General features: G+C 50.0%; 1 protein-coding gene and 1 pseudogene across 1 annotated transcript; both read right to left on the bottom strand.

Moving 5' to 3' along the window:
* LOC130869186 (2'-5'-oligoadenylate synthase 2-like) overlaps positions 1-15105 on the bottom strand; it is a 68518-nt pseudogene extending 53413 nt beyond the window's left edge.
* A 55-nt stretch (positions 15106-15160) lies between these two features.
* LOC130869185 (2'-5'-oligoadenylate synthase 3-like) lies at positions 15161-19778 on the bottom strand. The gene is made up of 5 exons (XM_057761218.1): positions 19692-19778; positions 19547-19601; positions 17889-18064; positions 17118-17263; positions 15161-15314 (listed from the first exon to the last, which is right to left on the bottom strand). Exons 1-5 carry the CDS (start codon positions 19776-19778, stop codon positions 15161-15163), a joined length of 618 nt encoding a protein of 205 aa, XP_057617201.1.
* Positions 19779-20002: the final 224 nt, after the last annotated feature.

Genomic DNA, 20002 nt, shown 5'->3' with positions numbered 1-20002 from the left:
GCACTCACCTTGAAAGCCTTCAGCACTTTGGTGCTTGAGTCCTTGAAACAGTTGTTTTTGAGGAATTCACAGATGATGTTAACAGTTTTTCTGATCTGCTCCAAGAACTTTTCATTGGGCTGGAGGAGGTCTTTGATGAACGTGTCCAGTAAATGGCTTGGAGTGATGAAGAGTGATATGGGCTGGGGAGGAGAGAAATTTGGTGGGCTCTGCTCAGAAGCCACCCCAAAACTCACCTCTTTCCTCCTGCTAGCCTTCTTCCAACAGTGGGCAGAGACCTTCCTGTCAGAGACCTTCCTGAAAATGTTCTTGAGATTCTGGGCAATCCTTACCTCCTGTGGCCCACCCCCTCTCCAAGCAGAAACTCTCCTGGTCCCTCATGGGCTACTTGGGAGAGATCTAGATCCTTCTGAAGGGGTTGTGGGATGCAGACATGGGAGGTGCTCTGGGTCAGCATGAGGAAATCCCCAAAGACCTTGCAAGAGGCAGGTGTGAAGGTCAAACTTGGAAAAGTAGATGAGAGCTCAGACATGGAGAGGAGGGCCTGGAGGGTGTTGGACTAATGGCTTTGAAGGTGGATAAGGAACTAGGATACATGGGCAGGGTCAAGGAGCTTAAAAAGGGAACGAGGCCTCAAGTGTCTCCATCCCAGCTCTGCGAGACTGCATTTGGATTGCCCACTGCTGTAACAATAAGGTTATAGATTTAGGGGTCACTTTTTAAACAGTGGGGAGTGAGGAAGAAGACAAGTCTAAGTGGATAAGTTTCCTGGAGAGCATTGGCAGAGAGCAGTGCAGCCATCTGGGAACAAGAGAAGGGGCTTAGCTTTGCAGGCTAGCTGATCTTGGTCAGACACCCCTAGATGTTGTGACCCTTGCACCCCCTTGACAGTGGCAGCATACTCAATCCTTCTGCTCCTACAGCTCAGATGGTGTACAGGGTGTGCATGCGCACATGAGTGTACATGTGTTGTGTGCATATGTGAGCTTGTATCATATGCAAGTGTACACACAGGAATGCACACATATGAGAGGCTATAGATGAATATTCAAGAATACGAGTGTTTGCATGTGCGAGTATGCACATTATGTGCACACGTGAGTGCATGCAAATGTGAGTGTATGCAGTTGTGAGTGCTGATGTATTTTCACAAGTGTCAGCATTGTGCAGCACTGTGAGAGTGTGAGGTTCCAGGTGCAAAGGTGCATGTTCGTCTGTGAGTGTATATGTTTACGTGTGAGTGTGTGTGTACATGTGATAAGCCTGAAATGCTCATTCCTGCTTGTGTGTTGGTTCCTGGGCTGTCAAGAGAGGGGTGATGTCATGGTCTGAAAGGACTGGCTAGTGAAGAGCACAGGGATCAGAAGGTGTGGTGGGGACTAGAGAGATGACTCATTGGTTCAGTGCACTGTCTGTGGACCCAGGTTCAATTTTCAGCACCCGGGTGGTGGCTTACAGCTGTCTGTGACTCCAGTTCCAGGGGATCTGATACCCTTTTCTGGCCTCTGTGGATATTATACACATTTAATACAACATATATTCAGGCAACAGTTGTACACATAATATATATACTGAGACATGGTTTCTTTGTGTAACCATCCTGGCTATCCTGGAACTTACAGACATTCTCTTGGCCCTACCTTCCCAGGTGCTGGGATTAAAGAGGTGTGCCACCACTGTCTGACATTAAAAACAATTTTTAAGGTGTAGTAGAGACATGGAAGCTGAACATATTATGTGCCTGTGTGTTAGAAGGGGGATCTATGCGGTGCTATTGGTATGGCTGTCAGAATATGAATATGGTGTGTGTGTGTGTGTGTGTGTGTGTCTTATAGTTTGACAGCACTATGAACTTAAATTTGGTTTTGACCACAGCCCAGTGGTTGTGGAAGTGAAGCACCCTCAAGAGACTCTGGTGACTTGCAACCACCACACTAGTCATGAAGCTGAGGGCATGTGTGTGTGATATCACTTAGCCAACAACGGCAAGTGCCAGAGTTCCTGTCTATGAAGCTCACACAGGCATTGTGAGTCTCTTTTTGCAGAGATAGATGTTTGAAAACTCAGAAGGAAACCAAGGAGGTTGTCCCAAGGAAGTAAAAGGCCAGGCAGTGGTGATAATGGAGCCTGGGGTGGGGGACACGGGAGCGATTGTGGAGTCCTTGGCATCTACCTGGGGAACGACCCCATTCACAGACTCTGCTTCCTTCTGTCTGTCCCACATTGTTAGCGTCTGGTAGCTCTGTAGATGGAGTGTGGCCCCTGCGTCCACACTTTGGATAGAAGTTTGCCCCTCACGTATTCTCACAGGTGGGGTTTGATTGGCACATCTGTCTCATTTCGAAGGCCAACAAGGCAGCCTTTCGACAGACCCAGCTGGTCTAGTTTGGGAATGCTCTTGATGCCCTCCTCCGACAGGCAGACTACATCTGCATCACTGCTGGCCCCACACCCAGGGGCTGGGCCTCAGGGTCTGCTTGGGAGTCACAGACATGAGTTGTGTACACTTCTAGGAGGCTCAGCTCCTTGTCTGCCCCCAACTCCTGTCTCCTGATTTTGTTCTTGCAGAAATAAACCTATCTCTTTTCTGGGGAACCAACTTTGTTTATAGCCCCTCTTTTCTACCTCACAGCCATCTTTGTGGCCTCTAAGAGTTGGTTGAGTTGCATCTCCCTAAAATATATTGGGATTTGGACCTGTTGTACCCATGACCATGACCTAACAGGAAATGGACTTAGAGAAGCTGGTAGGAGAGGGTCACAAGGGTGAGCTCCAGCTAAATATGACTATTATCCTTAGAGGAGTTGGGTCCCCAGACAGTCACACATCAAGGAAAAGGAGAAGAGACAGGGCAGACATGTGACAGTGGAGGGAAAGACAGGGTGATGATGTCACAAGCCGAGCCAGGGATCAGAGCTGTCCAGGGAGAGTCCACCCCTCCCCTATTCCTTGTCTTTGAACCCCCAGCATCCAGAACTGGGGGGGGGGGCAAATTCTGTTGCTTTAAGCCACACTGAGTGTGTGACATGTCACAGCAGTCACACAGGCAGCCATGACACACTCTCTCAAGTCAGCATCAGGAGGACCCTCTCTCCAGTGTGGACATCCTCTTACCAGAACATCCCAGCATTGTGCAGGTGACATATCATTCAGGCTAGGAGAGTACAGCCAGGCCTGAGCTGCCTCTGTCAGCATCTGCCAGGAGCCGTTATCTTTGCCCACATTATTGGTTGGGTCAGTTGGATTCATGATGGAGGAAGGTCATTGGTTAAAAAATAAAGAAGCTGCTCAACCCTCATAGGTTAGAACATAGGTGGGTGGAGTAAACAGAACAGAATGCTGGGAGGAAGAGCAAGTGAGCTCAGATGCAGGACAGCTCCTCTCAGAGACAGATGCCATGCAGCTGCTCCCCAGGGCAGACGCGATGAAGCAATCCACCAGGTCAGACATGCTGAATCTTTCCCGGTAAGACTGGTGCTACACAGATTATTAGAGATGGGTTGATCAGGATATGAGAATTAGTCAGTAAGGGCTAGAGTTGATGGGCCAAGCAGTGTTTGGAAGAGTACAGTTTGTGTGTTGTTATTTTGGGGCATGGGCTGGCCAGGCGACCGGGAGCTGGGGCGGCAGGAACACAGCCCACAGGTCCCACTACAGATTCAAGATGACTGGTCTAGAAATTTTATCAGATTAAAAGAAATCAGGGCTGAGTTTACTAGAGCACATCTTTAATCTCAGTACTTGGGAGGCAGAAGCAGGTGGATCTCTGTTAGTTAAAGGCCAGGCTCGTCTACATAGTGAGCTCCAGGCCAGTCAGGATTGTACAGTGAGATCCTGAGATCCTGTTCCCTTTGGCCCACCCCCCAGCTCCCCACCCCCAACCTCCCCCACCCCCGCCCAGCAGCGCCTGGGAAGATAGTTTAGAAACTAAGACTGCTTAGAACTCAGTCATAAGGACCAGGGTTCAGGACCCACGAACAACATGGGTGTTTTGTACATGACTTCAGTCCCACCTCTGAGGGATAGAGACATGGGGATCTCTGGGGCTTACTGACAGAGTATAAAAGAGAACCCTGCCTCAGAATAATACACAAAGGACACCTATATCCTCTTCTGGTGCACAGATGCACAATTTTTTTTCGAGACAGGGTTTCTCTGTAGCTATGAAGCCTGTCCTGGAACTAGCTCTTGTAGACCAGGCTGGTCTTAAACTCACAGAGATCTGCCTGCCTCTGCCTTTCGAGTGCTGGGATTAAAGGCATGCACCACCACCCAGCCAGACACACAAATTTTAATAAAGAAGTTGGGCTGGGGAAATGGGTCAGTGGGTAAAATACCTGCCTCTCAAAAAGGCCCTGAGTTGGGGACCCTCAAGACCCATATAAAAACTAGATGCTAGTGTGTTTATAATCCCAGCCCTGGGGAGGCAGAGGCAGGTGTGTCCTGGGACTCGCTGGTGAACCAGTCTAGCCTATTGCTGAACATCGGTGAGAGATCCTGACTTAACAAATAATGTGGAATGGCTGGAGAACCTCCTCAGAGGTTAAGAGCATCGACTTCTCTTGCAGAGGACCTGGGTTCAAGTCCCAGCACTAATGTAGTGACTCACAACCATCTGTAACTACAGTTCTGGGGAGTCTGACATCCTCTCCTGGCCTTCATACGCACTGTGTGCACGTGGTTTACAGGCATACACATGGGGAACACACATACTCATAAAAGAAGTGAACCTTTGACGATAAGCAGAGAGTGAAACCTGATGTCAACTTCTGACCTCCAAGTGCATCTGTACCTACGCATGCGAGTGTGCACTCACACACAGAAGGGAGAGGCTGCTGAGGGCTCTGCGGTATCCAGCCACACTAACTCCATCCTCCTCTTCCCAGAGATGTTCCATCTCATGATTCTTGCTATGAATTCCTCCGCTTCCTCTAGTCTTTGAGGTGCAAAGCCTGACCATGGTTTGGAATGTGGAACACATTGACTGAATCTCCTCTGCAGACAGATTCTCATCCCCCTCCCCCTCCCCCATATCAGCAAGGACTCAGAACTCACTCTCAATGGGGCCCAGGCCTGCAGCCAGAGAGATCAGAAGCTGGGTACCTTTGGAACCTGAGTTGGCACAGAAGAGTGTTGCAAACTGTTACATCCTCGAAGCCGTAATTGACTATCCAATAGACACACAGCTATGATGACTGCTTGATGAGTCCCAGCATGGTCCTGACACCTTCTGCAATGTCAAAGTCCTCATCTTGGCAGCCCTGTTCCCAGGCATACACAGTGAGCAACTCCAGGGCGTAGGAGAACCCCGGAGATGGGGAAGTCATCCACTTCTCCTGGCACTGGGAGAGAAGACAAGACTGTCAGGAAGCCGGAGCCTAGACGATGTCACCCCCGTGCCTGGAAGTCAAGGTGTCAGTACCATCAGACACAGATGAAGGGATGGAAGGGACACCTGGAATGCTCACGCTTCTCACAGGGGTGTGAGTGTGTGACACAGTGTGTAAGCCTGGGCGGGCATGAGTGTATGTGTATATGTGTTGTGGGTGTGTGAGACTGTGTGAGTGTTTGTGTGATTGTGAATGTGTGTATGTGCCCATGCTTGAGTATGCATGAGTGTGTGAGCATGAACACATGCTGTGTGAGTGTGGGCGCATGTGAGTGTGTTTATGTACATGTGTTTGAGTAAATATGGGAGCACAGAAGTGTGAGTGTATAAACATGTATGTCAGTGTGTGCATGTGTGTGAGTATGAGCTGTGTTTGTGAGTGGGTATGAGGAGGCCGGAGGTCAAGGTCAGGTGTCTCCCTCAGTAACTCTCTACCTTATGGTTTGGAACAGGGCCTCTCATTGAACCTGGGGCTCACTGATTGACTGCAGTGATTGGCCAGTGAGCACAGGGGATCCACCTGTGTCTGCCTCCTGAACACGGAGTTACAGACACAGGCTACCACTCCTGCCTTTACATGGGTAGTGGGCTCTTCCGTGCCTGCGCAACATGTACTTTCCATACTAAGCCTTCTCTCCTGTTCCAGTAGAGTGGTTTAAAAAATCTACTTGGCATTCTTTATTAAAGCTAAATAAGTACGCTCCACTATATTTCATGCAGAGTCCATGTATGCAAATATAGACACACATGTACATGCTGTCTGTGGCTGTGTCTGGGACTCCAGCAATTCTACTGCATGTCTACCCAAGAACAATGAGAGCTTAGGTTCAGAAAAGACATATCAGAGGACACCCACAGTAACCAAAGTCACAGAGGTTACAACCTGGGAATGACTTAAGGGCCCCACAGCAGCAGAGAGGAAAACACGGGTATGTTACTATAATGGAACATACGAGGGAATGAAAACTACTGCTATGTAATGATGTGGCTGGATTTCTCAGACATGGAGTGAAATAAGATATCACCTGTGTGCAACACAATCCATTTACAGTGTTGGAAAATAAGGGGGGCTGGCAAGATGAAGAGAGTTCAATCCCCAGGACCCACATAGTGGAAGGAGAAAACTCATTTCTGTACATTGTCCTCTGCCACACATACACTTTGGCACATTCTGACACACTCACATGCACACACACTGTTTCTCATGCACTTATGCACACACACACACGAACACACTCTCATCCATGCACATATTGCACTCGCACATGTGTACACACATCACATTCTTTTAAATAAGATTCATTAGTGGGGATGGTTATTGGAATTTAAAAATTATTTTAATATATTCAATTTTTTATTACTTATATGTATGAGTGTTTTGTTTGTATGTTTGTCCGTGTACCATGTGTGTGCCTGGTATCTATGGTGGCCAGAAGAGGACATGGGATCCCCTAGGACTGGAGTGATAGATGGTTGTGAGTTGCCATGTGGGTGCTGGGAATTGAACCCAGGTCCTCTAGAAGAGTAGGCAGAGTGCTCTCAACCGTGGAGCCATCTCTCCAGCACCCTAATATTTTTTATTATGTGTGTCTGTCCGTGTGAGTTCAGGTGCCTTCATAGGCTAGAGGTTTGAGACCCCCTGGAGATAAAGCTGGTTGTGGGATGCCTGAAGTGGGTGCTGGGAACTGAACTTGGGTCCTCTTGAAGAGCAATATGTGCTCTTAACCGCTGAGTCATTAGTCCCTGGATTTTTTTTTTAGTGTTTTGCTATATAGTTGAGGTTAGCCTTAAAGTCTAGATCCTGTTGAGTCCACTTTTTGAGTACTGGGGCCACAGTTGTGTGACCCCTAGGTGCTTGGGTTGAGAAAATACTCAATTATGGTTTATGGATGAAGAGGAGATCAAATTAGATGAAAGTATGTTGTTAATATTATTAAAATTTGTTTGCTGTGAATGATGTGGGGTGTGGTAACACATAGCTTTGATCCTGGCACTTAAAAGGCAGAGGCAGCCTGAGTTTGAGGCCAGCCTGAGACCCTCTTGAAACAAGGCAATGCCATAAATTACCTCCTGATACCAGTGCTTGACCAACAGGATCAGCTCCTTCACTCTCCTGGGATACCGCTGGACAAACCGTTGCTGTAACGTGGTGAAGCAGGCTGCAAACTCGCCTAGTGCTGCTCTTACGTGATCCATGGATCTTTTGAGATCCCAATAGATCCAGGAGCTGCCATCCTCACCAAAGCCTGCAGGCAGAGTGCAGCAGGGAGCTCGACTCTGATGGCGGTCTGAGTCAGCTGGAGCTGGGGAGATGTCTAGTTAACAGTGGGGCTACTCTCCCTGGTAGGCTAACAGGAAGCCTGACATGAAAACAGGATGGGGTGGACCTGAGACAGAGTCAGCGGAGTCACACAGAACACGAGGCAGTGAACTACACATGAGAAACAGATGCCCCAGAGTGATACTGAAGGCAACTGTGTCTGCACGACTGGCGGATGTCTGTACCACAGAATGCCTTCTACTGGTACCTCTCACTAAGACTCAGGGACACCTCGAGGTGGCAGGAGTGGGGAAAGGTTGGAGGTGCACTGAGCCACTTAGTTTCTATTCTTGTCTGCTGAGCTCTGCCATTCATAAATATATTTAGGTGCACAGCCTGGGGTGAGCAGCCCTGGAAGGACACCCTGGAAGGAGCTGGGCACATACCTTACCATTTATTGAGTGTCGACTGTATACCAGGCACAGTTGAAGTCCTTTATGCAATGATATAACATGAAAGTTTTATAAACCTCTCGTGGGGGTGCAGCTATCAAGTTAATTATATTGAGAGAAATGCCCTGAAGTTAAAAAAGCTGGAATTTTGGGTTAAATGTCCTTGGGAAAGAAACCATGGCAGCAGCAGCCTACCTCATCTGTTTGGGACATGTAGACCAGATTAGTTGGATTTTTATATAGTAAAGGAAGCAATTTATGAATCCCTCTGTAGGGTCTTATTCTTTTTTTTTTTTTTTTTTTTTTTTTGGTTTTTCGAGACAGGGTTTCTCTGTGGCTTTGGAGCCTGTCCTGGAACTAGCTCTGTAGACCAGGCTGGTCTCGAACTCACAGAGATCCGCCTGCCTCTGCCTCCCAAGTGCTGGGATTAAAGGCGTGCGCCACCATCGCCCGGCTAGGGTCTTATTCTTATTGCTACGTAGTAATAAAAAAAATGTTGCCAGGGTTGGTGGTGCACACCTTTGATCCCAGCACTCGGGAGGCAGAGGCAGGCATTCTCTGTGAGTTTGAGGCCATCCTCAAAGTTCCAGGACAGCTAGGGCTACACAGAGAAACCCTATGTATGTGTCGTGGTGGGGGGGGGATATGGAAGATTTAGCTCTACCGCCACCTGGTGGTACCATTTGGGTGCTACATGTGAAGCGTTCCCTTCTCAGGGCAGCAGAGGGTGGGCTGGTCTCCTGCCACCAGGCCCTCGGCATAAAAAGAGAGAAGACATAATTTCCTGCAGCGATGGAACCTCACATCTCTCTCACCACTGACTCCCATTCTTTTGAGGCAGGCACGCCACTACAACCAAACAAAGCTGGAAGCTAGCTGCCCTGATCTTAGAGTCAGTGACAAAGGGATCCATGGGGTCATGTATCAGTTACTTTTCTGGTCCCTGGGATGAGACATCTGACAGAAGCAACTGAAGTGGGGGAAATCTTTCTGTTGGGTCACTGCTGGGAAAGACATGGCTGCAGGAGCTGACGCTGAGTGCTTCCTCCTTGGATCAGGAAACACACTGGAAGTGGGGTTGGAGGCAGGGTGGGGTTATCACCCTCCAGGCTCAATTCCAGGTCACCCACTTCCTGTGGCAAGGACCCTTCTCCTACAGGCTATACTCCCTCTCAAATTAGTGCCACCAGCTGGGGACCAAGTGCTTCAAACCCTAACAGATGAGAAGGGCCCACCGTGGCAACTTGCATTGCTCTCTAATTCAGGCCATCATCCTGAGAATGCTGTGATATGGGTGTGTGTACATCTCCATCTTGTCAGAAAATGATCAGGTGATGCTTATTCACAGTTCCAGTAACCCAGAAGTTCCTCGGAATTGTAGACAATGGAGGCACTCTAGACCCTAGCTCAGAAGCCCTGGGATGTCAGACTAGTTGAATCTACCATTGGCAGCATAGCCACCAGACAATCCTCTCCTTCTGTTTCCCCATTCATCTGTCTGTCCATCCCTACATCCATTCACTTTTCCATCTGTCTATACATCCTCACTTCCTTCCACCCATCTAAACATACATTCACACATCCACCCATTTTCCCATCTGTCCACTCATCCATCCATACGTCCTCTTACACATTCAGCAATCCCCCACTTCTACCCATCCATCCATCCACCCATCCATACATCTAGTGAGCACCCAGCCATCCACTCTCATCCACCCACTCACCTATAAAAAGAGTTTGGAACATTTTATCTAAAGTAAATGAGATGAGAATGAAGTTCTAGATATAATATGCCCAGGGTAGGAGGCTCTTCCCTCTTGGGGGCTGTGGTGAGGGGTCCCAGAGGCTCATATGTTTGAATGCTTAGTCCCCAGTTGAATCATTTGGGAAGAACTAGGAGGTGTGCCCTTTTTAGAGGCGGTGTGTTGCTGGACCCAGTGACTCTCTTCCTGCTGCCTGTGGATCAGGAGAGGAAGCTCTCAGCTTGTTCCTGTGCTATGCCTGTCTGCTTCCTGCCATGATGATGAGGGACTAACCCTCTGAGCCTGTAGACAGCCCCCAATCAAATGCTTCTTTTTTTTTTAAAGAGCTGCCTTGGTCAGTAACAGAACTGTGACTCAGACAGTTGTTTGCGAGCCCCATTTTGGAAATAGCCAGTCTGTCTGTCACAGCCTCAGCCTGTAGGAGTCAAGGGCCTCCCCAGTAGTCCCAGAAAGTTTGGGACCCCACCCCAGTGCCTGGAGCACTCACACATAGGATCAAAGCTGGAAGGACCTGCAAGAGTATCCCCTGCCCATGTACGGACAGTAAGACTTCAAGGGTTTGCCCAAGGCTCACTGACTTAGAGTATTTCTTGTGGTGTTTCAGCCATTGTTCAATCACGCTGAGGACTTCACGTTGGTTTTCCTTCTGTTCCTGAAAGCTATGGAAGTGATCCATGAAGAGAACAAGGGTGCCATCTGAGTAGCCTCTTAGGACAGTTTCCTGGTCATAGGAGCCACTCTGCAGGGAATGAAGCAGCAGTAGTGAGGTCTGGACTTTCTGTAGCTCCAAGCAGTGACATTTGTCAAGTTCAGTGAAATTCCCAAATGTCACCATCATTTTAAAATCGGGCTGCTGGCACTAATTTGTGTCCTTGTCAGCACGCTAGCTCCAAACTGGAGGCAAAGCAAAACTGCAATATGATGAATACGTGGCACAGTGGAGTACCATACAAGAATGAAAACGATGGCACAAACAAAACGCTCACAGATGGAAAGATGCTATACAGCAAAATGCGAGTGCGCGTATGCACATACCCAGTCTGCTAATTTACTGAGCACGGATTACAGCAGGACTCTGTGCTGCTGGGAACACTGTGTGTCTCACCATCACAACACTCTGAAGTGGGGTCTAGGCTGATTTCATTCTACAGACCCAGACACTGTGGTACAGAGAGATGAAGCCGCCTGCCAGAGGCGTAGCCTGACAGAAGGTGACCTGACTGCATCTTGGGCCCCTGAACAGTCTGCCATCGTGTCCGCAGAGGGAGAAAAACCTTGGGAAGTGCAGTCCCCAGGGCCTGGTGGGGAGCAGTACTCAGCATCACCGTGGGGGGTGGGGGAGTGGGTGGGGGAGGGGAACAACCTTGGTCTCCAACCTGGCTCTTACCTAGCCACTCCCTGCACAGGGAGCTCACTGCTCTGCAGGAAGTCAGAGATGGCAGCCAAGTCCTGGTCTACCAGATTCAGGCAATCTTCACTGGGTTTGAGTTTTGCGTGGATAAAGTCTTTTAGCTTGTGTGCTGGCACTGTGGGCCCGATAACCCATCGGATGACCTCCAGGATGGTCCCGCTGATGGCTCCCCAAGTGACCCCCCAGCTGGCCAGGCAGATGACTTGCCAACCAGCCAGTTTCCCATAGTTGCTAGCTGGCCTCAGGAACGCTGTTATAGCAGAGAGAGGTCCCTTGTAGGTCAGGTCTGGGGATTCTGCCCCAATACTGGGGGGTGTGTCTCGATAGAGGAAGTGGAGTCCAAACTTGCTGCCCTGCCTCCATCACAGCCTTGCCTAGGAAATCAAAACCCAAGTGTGGGAGTCACTGCCCAGCAGCTGCACAGGGAACTTCCCCCTAGCCAGCCTCTCCTGGGACACACCACTCCAGAGTCAGAGGTGTGCACCTCCACAGAGTCCTGATGTGTGTGTCCTTCAGTGCAGGACTGAATTCTTGGTGTCTCTATCTCCTCCATCTGTAGATCAGAGGAACCTGTCTCAAAAGTAACCAAACCCTTGGCCAAGTGCTCACTAATCACTAAGCTAATTTGGTTTGATAGATAGTAGAGGGTGTCCATGGAGACTGGCCCTTTTCTCCTGTTTACAGTGGCTGGAGCTAGCAGTGCCAAGCTTAGCAGTAGAGAAAGCCCAGAGAGGCTACTGACTTACTCAAAGACACACAGCATGGCAGGTGCTCTGGTAGATATAGGCTTCCTTTCTGCCTTTGAATGAATGCAGGGCCCTGGAGAGTCAAGAGTAGCTTCCTAACACACACACACAAACATACACACACACACTTAAAGTAAAATTTAAAAATAAAATTAAAAACAAGGGGAATTTTGCCAATTCAATATAATTATTTTGTGTTGGTTTTGAGACAGAGCCTTGCTATATAGCCCAAACTGGCCTTGAACTGGTAATCCCCCTGCCTCAGCCTCTCATAAACCATTATTATAGCATCCTCCTTCAGTGTAGGACGGACATTGTGTTTAGCTGTCCTATGTTGCAGATGGTGTCCTGGGAAGCTCACTGGGAAAGACATAGCGACTTTGGTTTTTCACGTCCCCTCAGAGTTCTGCTGAGTCCTGGACCATCGAGAATACTGGCTCCCTACAGGAACGCTGAAAGCCGGAGGAATCTCAAAGTTCCTCTAAGTGAGGCCAAGGACAGAAAATGACTTCAGGGGATGAACACTAGTGGCTCTCAGGGACCCTGCCTCAGCCTCCTGAGTGCTAGGGTTGTATATGTGCGTCACCTCACCCATTCCTAGCTATGGCCCTCCTGGAACTTCTACCCAGGGCCATGACCTGAACAGAGATCAGAGGATTCACTGCCACCATCATGGTGTCTGCTGTTGGAGATGGAAGGGTCAGCAAGGCCTCTCCACGCCTAAATAGTCATGACCTCACTGCAGCCTCCAACCATCCCACTTCTGGGGCTATTTTGGCAAAAGGGTTCAAAGTCTGCGTGGTGGGAAGAGGGGCTGAGATACCAGGCCATTGCCCTGTCTGTTTCCTGATTCCATGCAAACATAGGTCTCTGCTGGTCACATTTGTCTAGACCGGAGGTTTTCAAGCGGTAGGTCTCGACCCCTCTAGGTCGAACAACACTTTCACAGTCGCCTAAGATTATGGGGTCACATGTATTTCCAATGGGCTTTGGAACATGTCTGCCCACATGCTGGTATGCCCACAGACGAGTACCCAGAACTGTATTAAAGGGTCAAAGCATTAAGAAGGTCTAGACTCTGAGAATGTTGTGACCAACAGCCATCAAGAGACATAATTTGGGGTCTGGTTGGCATCCTCCGTGAGTGGGCTAGGTGAGGTGAAGTTGGGACCAACCCCCCTGGGGTTACCTAGAGCCAGGAGCAGGAGACGCCCCTCACCCAGGCTGGCCACTGTGGGCTAAGCTGAGGAGGCAGGAAAGGGCAACAAGTCTGAAAATACTAGGGAGGCGCTGTCCTCCTGCATCCCTGTTGTTCTTTCCCAACCGTGGTCCAGGGAGAGCCAGGCTTCTGAGACACTACTGGTGGGGGATGGGCAAGTGCAGTCACCTTCCTCCGTTTCTCATTCTTCTCCTGTGGAAGGATCACTACCATGTCCATCCCTCAGGTGGTCCCTCTAGAGAACCCTGCTGTGGCCACACTGCTTCCGGTATCTACCACTTGCTTCCTGTGTGCAGGGCTGGGACATTCATAAGATATGTCTTCCTACCCTCCCCCATCCCCCAACCCCCGGTTCCTAGCTGTCACTTAGACTCGGCTAGGGGATTGGAGACATTTTCCCATTTAAGACAGATAAGTAGACATTTGTCCTGGAGACAGCCTGGCATCACCCTGGTCCTGGTGGGAATCAGAGGACAAGGGACAAACACCGCCCATCCACAGTCCACCCATAGTGGAGCAAAGGTGAAGATTCTGGAAAATCAGTTTCTGGGTCAAGGGCTTGTTAACCCATCCCTTCCTGTCCCCATCAGGACCCTGTTTCTATTGCATTTGAGAACATCAGACATCAGGAGGCAGAATGACCTGACCTCCCTGGGGAGACATGAACAAATGTTGTTCAACCCAGACAGGGTACAAAGACTGAGCAAGGAAAAGATGCCGAGTCTAAGTGGTGAGCTAATGGGTTTATTGGGGTTACTAATGGCATGAGTTGGGGGTTGCAGGGTGTAGGTGACCCCCAAGCACTGCATTATCAAAAAGCCTCAGCCTTCATCGGTGCTGAGTCAGGAATGCTGTACCCCTGCACTTCTCACTTACCCTCCCCGACCTAGGCGCTACCTCCTGAGGGAGTTGGTGGAATCACAGGAGAGGTTTGGGGTCCTTCCTGCTCCTTCTATGTCCCTAAGGCCCAGGTATCACTTGTTTTGCTTATGTCATTATCATGGCTGTGGACCTGGGTATTCGGTAGCCGGCATCACAACCTCTGCCCCAGGATGGCCACGGTCACATTACATGGGGAACATATCTGGTCCACAGCTGGGGGGGTCTCTTCAGGTGGAGGGATACCAGAGAGGAGCGTGGCTTCTTGGCAGGGCCGGGCTGCTGCTAGGTGTGGCTGTAGGGGTCGGGGCAGGGCACAGTGGGTGCAGACTGGCAGAGCCTGAGGTGTCTGGATCCTCGGGTGCCTAGCATGGGAGTCAGGGACACTGGGTGATCAAAGCAGAGGTCAATGAAGCTTCACTAGGTGGGTAAATAGGGGAGGAATGAGAGGGTGGTGGGTGAGCAGGCAATCAGATGGGAGACAGTGTGAGGGGGCACATACACACACACATACATATACACACATACACACAGATACGTGCATATATATATATACATGTGCACATAACACACAAACATACATGCATATACATACACATGAAGTCACATACAGGCACACACTAAGACACACAGACAGACACACACAAACACAGATCCAGGCATAGATACACACCAACAGATACACACAGAACACATGTAGATACACACAGACAAACAGACATAGACACATGCAGACACACAAAACATATATACATGCAGACACACACAGACATACACACACACACACATCTGGCTCATTACTCAAAGTCTCCCATACTGGTGTCATTTTCTCTCAGCTGATGTGACCACTGATCTATCTGGACTTCATACAAAAGCCTGTGGGAAGGAAGACATGCTGGTTACCTTAGCATTTCTGCAGAGCTGAGACCACACACGTACAGGTCCTCAGGGGCCATGGGTGGGTCCTGTCCCTCAGAGAGGACCATGTCTGCTCATGACCATGTCCTCCCCCAAAGGATGCTCTTGTCTACCTCACATGCCTCACACCTTCACCAGCCACAGCTTGATGGGGGTGCGGTCCTTGTCCATGCAGCACAGGGCAGATGTGCTGGCTGCAGCCTCCTGGGCAAGCAGGTCCCAGCAGGCATTGCTGCCCAGGTTGCCTATGGGGTCAGCTGGACCCAGGATGATGCATCTGCAACTGTACCCAAGGTCAGTCTCATCCCCACAGCGTCCACCTGCAACACTGGCTGGGCTGTTCTCCACTCCCTAACACTACAGGGGCCGGGACCTCCGGGCTCCTCAGTGCCCCAGGTGCACGCTATAGGGCAGGGGTAGAAGAGAAGAGACATATGGAGTGGGGTGTGGCAGCAATGCCTGTAATCCCAGCACCCTGGAGGCAGAGGCAGGAAGATTGTGAGTCTGAAGCAACCAAGGTTACAAAGTCTGTCCTAAAGGGTTGGTGGTGAGGGGACTGGTGAAGTCTCTCAGTGGTTAAGAGCACTAGCTGCTTTTCCAGAGGACCCGAGTTCAGTTCCCAGCAACCACATGGTGGCTCACAACCTGGGTAACTCCAGTTTCTCCATGGGCACTGCACACACAGTGCACATACATATACGCAGACAAAACACGACACACATTAAAAAAATCCTTAGAAGGGAAGGAAGGAAAGAAGGAAGGAGGGAAAAGCAGCTGCACGAGTACCACTTCTTCAGGCTGTGTTCATTACTAACCACTCACAGTGCTGCCCTTCCTCCTTGAAGCAGGCATTGCTAATAGATTACAGGCCTGATTCTGCCACTGCCCCTCCCAGCATTCACGACAGACATCATCAGCTAATATATATCATACACCAGACCCTTTCTCAGGATACACTGCCATTGCCTGCAAACGCTCAGTGTAAAGTGCGGTTTCAGAGACAATCCTGCTTATCTCTGTCCCCATTTCAGAGGTGGGCATGACTGTGAAGAATGACACATGCTTCTATAACCTGAAGGCTGCTGATGAGAAGCTGCCAGGTGTAAAGAGTGTGAATATCAGATGCCCAGTTACATCCTAGTTTCTGAGGAATCACAAATGCGCATGAAGTTTGAGGTGGGATTCTCATGATGCAGCCCAGGCAGCCTTTGAACTTGAAGCCCTCTACCCACAGCCTCATGGTTTCATTTCATTCTCTTATGTATACCAGTGCTTTGCCTGTATGTGTGTCTGTACACAAACATGTCTGGTGCATGGAAGCCAGAAGAGGGCGCCAGACCCTCAGGAACTGGAATACGTAGTCACGAGCAACTGTGTGGGTGCTGGGAATGGAACCTAGGTCTCTGCAAGAGCAGCCAGTGTTCTGAACTACTGAGCCATCTCTTCATGCCCTCTACCTCAGCCTCTTGTTGTGATTACAGTTGTGTGTCATGGCATCTGGACACATTTTTGGGGGGAGACAGGTCTCACATAGCCCAGGCTGGCCTTGAACTGGTTTTGTAGCCAAGGATGACTCTGGACTCCCAGTCCTCCCCCACCATCTCATGAGTATAAGTTTTCACAGTTCATGTACTGATGGGGATGGACGCTGGGCAAACCTTGTGTCAGCTAAGCCATGTCCCAGCTTTCACATTAAACATAAAAAGGACATGTATGGCCCAAATCTTGCATGAGAGCCACTCAGACTAGCATGTGATCTGATTTGTCTGCACTTGAGTTGAACTTGGAGTCTTGCATCTATTTCATCTGACAAACACATTTGCAGGTGGCTGGGAAACTGACTGACTCTCTCCTCAGGCACTAAAAGTACCAATCTGGGGAGTTGCCCAGTTCCTGAGAGCAGGTCTTGCCCTTCCATCTTCTGCCAATAGGGAGGCAAGGAGTGGATATTGTGGGTCCAAGGTAGAAGACTCTGGGGGTGACCAAACTTGGGCTTCTGAAGTTACAGCTTCAGGAAGTTGCCGATGGCCTTGTCCTTGGCGTTGTAGTTGACCATCCAATAGATGCACAGTTAGTATACTGGCCAACCAGCTCCAGCACGGTGTGGAAGCCCTCAGCCATGTTGAACTGAGAATTCTGGCTGCCCTGCTCCCAGGCGTACACGGTCAGGAGCTCCAGCCCATGCTGGGGTGGCAAGGAGCCCTTCCCCTGGACCATCTTGTTGCACTGGGGAAGCAAGAGAAAGCAGATGTGCCAGTCCATCTTGGCAACACAACAGCTAATCCCTCACCTGGTGTTCAGAGGGGCTCCAGGGATTGGCAGGTGCACCCCTAAAGCTTAACCGAGCACCATTTTGTGCCCGGTGACTGGCCAGGCATCACCCTTGGCACAGAGACACAATGTGTTAGCTCCACTCTTGGGTGTGTGTGTGTATGTGTGCTGGTGGTGGGGCTCGAGCTTCACTAATTCCAGGCAAGGCTCTTACCAGCCCCTCTCCATGAACTGCACCCCAGCATGCCAGTTACTTATCATTTTGAGACAGGTTCTTGCTGAATTGGCCAGACTATTTTTGTGCTCACTCCATAGCCCAGGCTCAGCCTCCTACGTAGCTAAGATGAGAAGCCTGCACCAGACCTGGCTCAATCCTGCTTTATGGACACGCAAACCAAGGTCCTCTGGGTGGAATGTGACTGACCTCACACACTTGCTTATGGCCAAACAGACACCCCTCCCCTTACCTCCCCCCTCCACTCCCACCATTTCCTCCAAGGAAAGTACTCGGGACACAGTCCCAGCATCGCTGTGAGTGTGCATGTGGGAATTTGGGTGACAGATGGCCCCTGTGCCTAACCTGTTGGTACCATTGCTTCACCAGCTGGATCAAGCTCTTGAGTTTGGTGGGACGGGTGCTAATGAAGTCATGCTGCAGCTCCGTGAAACTGGTAGAGAACTCGCCTGCATTGCTGTAGCTGTGAATTAGGTCCTTGTAGACCTGGGGATCAGGCCTCGAGCCAGGCCTCAGCTGGCCTGTACAGTGGGAAAAGTTTAGAGTCACTCTGTCATCTAGGGAGCCTGGGTGAGCCAGTTTACAAAGCTGGTCTGAGAGACCCGTAGTATCCCTTGTCTAAGGGTGATCTGAGACCCACTGGGAGGTCACCAGGTGTTTTAGTGAGGGCATAAGGGTGGCATGGTCCATCTTAAAGCCCTCATGAGGGTGGAGTTCTTTGCCCAGATTTTTTACAGCCACCTGCTTGCCCACCATAGAGAAAGTCTTGACTGAGAGTCAGCCTAGGGTGTGGTATCTCTAACCCTCTCTGATGCCCTCTCAGCCTGCTCAGGGAGGGGGCTCCAATGGTCATTAGACAAAAAGCCTTCTTCAGGCACCAGGGCTGCAGGGGGCAGTGGACTGATACCATGACTGGCTCTGAGGACATAAACAGAAGCAGACCAGACCAGTTCATGCAAGTAGAACCAGAGCCCACATAGCATCTAGATGCCTGCCTGTCTCACCCAGTATGTGGGTGCTCCAAGTTAAGATTCAAACCCAGGGTGCCTACTTAACATATCAAAGTGGACCTGACCTCCAGGTTCTCCAAGAATCCCCAATTCCTACCTATTGCAGGGTGTGGCTGGCACACCCCACCTTCTACCCTGAACTCTCCAGCCCAGGGGACTGGAGCTGTCCTCACCCCCCGCCCCCTGCGGGGCTCTTCCCCTGTATAATCCAGACATTTTATTTACCCAACATTTGTGTATCTTTGGCATCCTGGCTGCTGCACCTGACTCCCTTGTCCCTGTCTCTTCCCTTCTCCCTCTCCCCACATAACCCAGTTCAGCCTGTTCAAGTCCAGTCTGGACTCTCTCAGATGTCCCTGTCTCTGACTGTGTTCTCCCTTTTATCTACAATAAACTTTCTCCTTCCCCATACCTAGGAGCAGTCACGTCCTTTCATTTCCTTCTTTTTTTCTTTTTTTCTTTACTGGAAGCTGAACTTGGGTCCCGTGGTGGGCTGAATGAGAACGCCCCCTCATAGGCTTATATATTAAAATGCCTGGTCACCAGGTGGTGGGACTGTTAGGGAAGGATCAAAGGTGTGGCCTTGTTGGAGGAGGCTTTGAGGTTTCAGACACCCAGTCCAGTTCCCAGCTCCCCCATGCCTAGAAATCAGAATGTAAACTCTCCACTGCTTCTCCAGTATTGTCTGCTGCCATATTCCCTTCTATGATGACAATGGACTAATTTTCTGAAACTGTAAGCAAGCCCCCAATTAAATGCTTTTTAAAAATAAGAGCTTCCTTGGTCATTGTGTCTCATCACAGCAATAGAACGGCAGCCAAGATAGGTCCTCTGCAAGAGTAGTACGCGCTCTTAACCGCTAGGCCAGGACCTCAGCCCCTCCTCTCCCAGCACCTTGTTGGAACCAAAAGTGGGGCCTTGCCACAGCTCCCATGCCTGTGACATGTATAGGACCATGCCTGGAACCACTCTGCCTGTGTCCGGGAACCTCACTGAGGGAGTCGAAGGCTGGCAGCACGTCAAAGTCCACGCTCTGGTCCAGCAGTGTCTGGGATGTCAGAGAGAAGCTGAGCACTCAGGGATTCTTCTTGTTGGAGATGTCAAACTTGACATTGAACTTCTGCTTCTGCTGGCATGCCTCCAGTCGCATCCGGATCTCCGAGATGACCTCTGCCCAGTGGCTGCCTTGCTCAGAGAACTGGCGGAGGCAGCTGAGGAACACCATAAGGTCAGCATCTGAGTGCCCTTGTAGAGCTGTGCCTTTGGCAGAAGAACTGCCCTGGGGAGGACATGGAAGGTGACTTGAGCCCTGAGTGCCCTTTGATGTCCCACGGACTGTGCATTCATGACAAACTCAGAAACCTGAGCAACCAGGGAGACAAGAACAGAAGTGATTGAAACATTAATATAAAAATGTAGCCAGGCGATGGTGGTGCACACACCTTTTAA

Source organism: Chionomys nivalis, unplaced genomic scaffold (assembly GCF_950005125.1).
Source record: "Chionomys nivalis unplaced genomic scaffold, mChiNiv1.1 scaffold_77, whole genome shotgun sequence".
Classification (NCBI taxonomy): Eukaryota; Metazoa; Chordata; class Mammalia; order Rodentia; family Cricetidae; genus Chionomys; species Chionomys nivalis.
The sequence above is the reverse complement of the archived record's forward strand: the minus strand, read 5'-3'. Positions and strand labels throughout refer to the sequence as shown.

Bases quoted from the DNA above. Each gene is read 5' to 3' on its own strand.
- LOC130869185 (XM_057761218.1), bottom strand. From the start codon at position 19,778: ATGGTGTTCCTCAGCTGCCTCCGCCAGTTCTCTGAGCAAGGCAGCCAC. The intron at 19,602-19,691 runs GCATGCCAGCAG...CTGACATCCCAG, and splicing joins AGATCCGGATGCGACTGGAG to ACACTGCTGGACCAGAGCGT. The intron at 18,065-19,546 runs GTGAGGTTCCCG...CCCACTGTACAG, and splicing joins GCCAGCCTTCGACTCCCTCA to GCCAGCTGAGGCCTGGCTCG.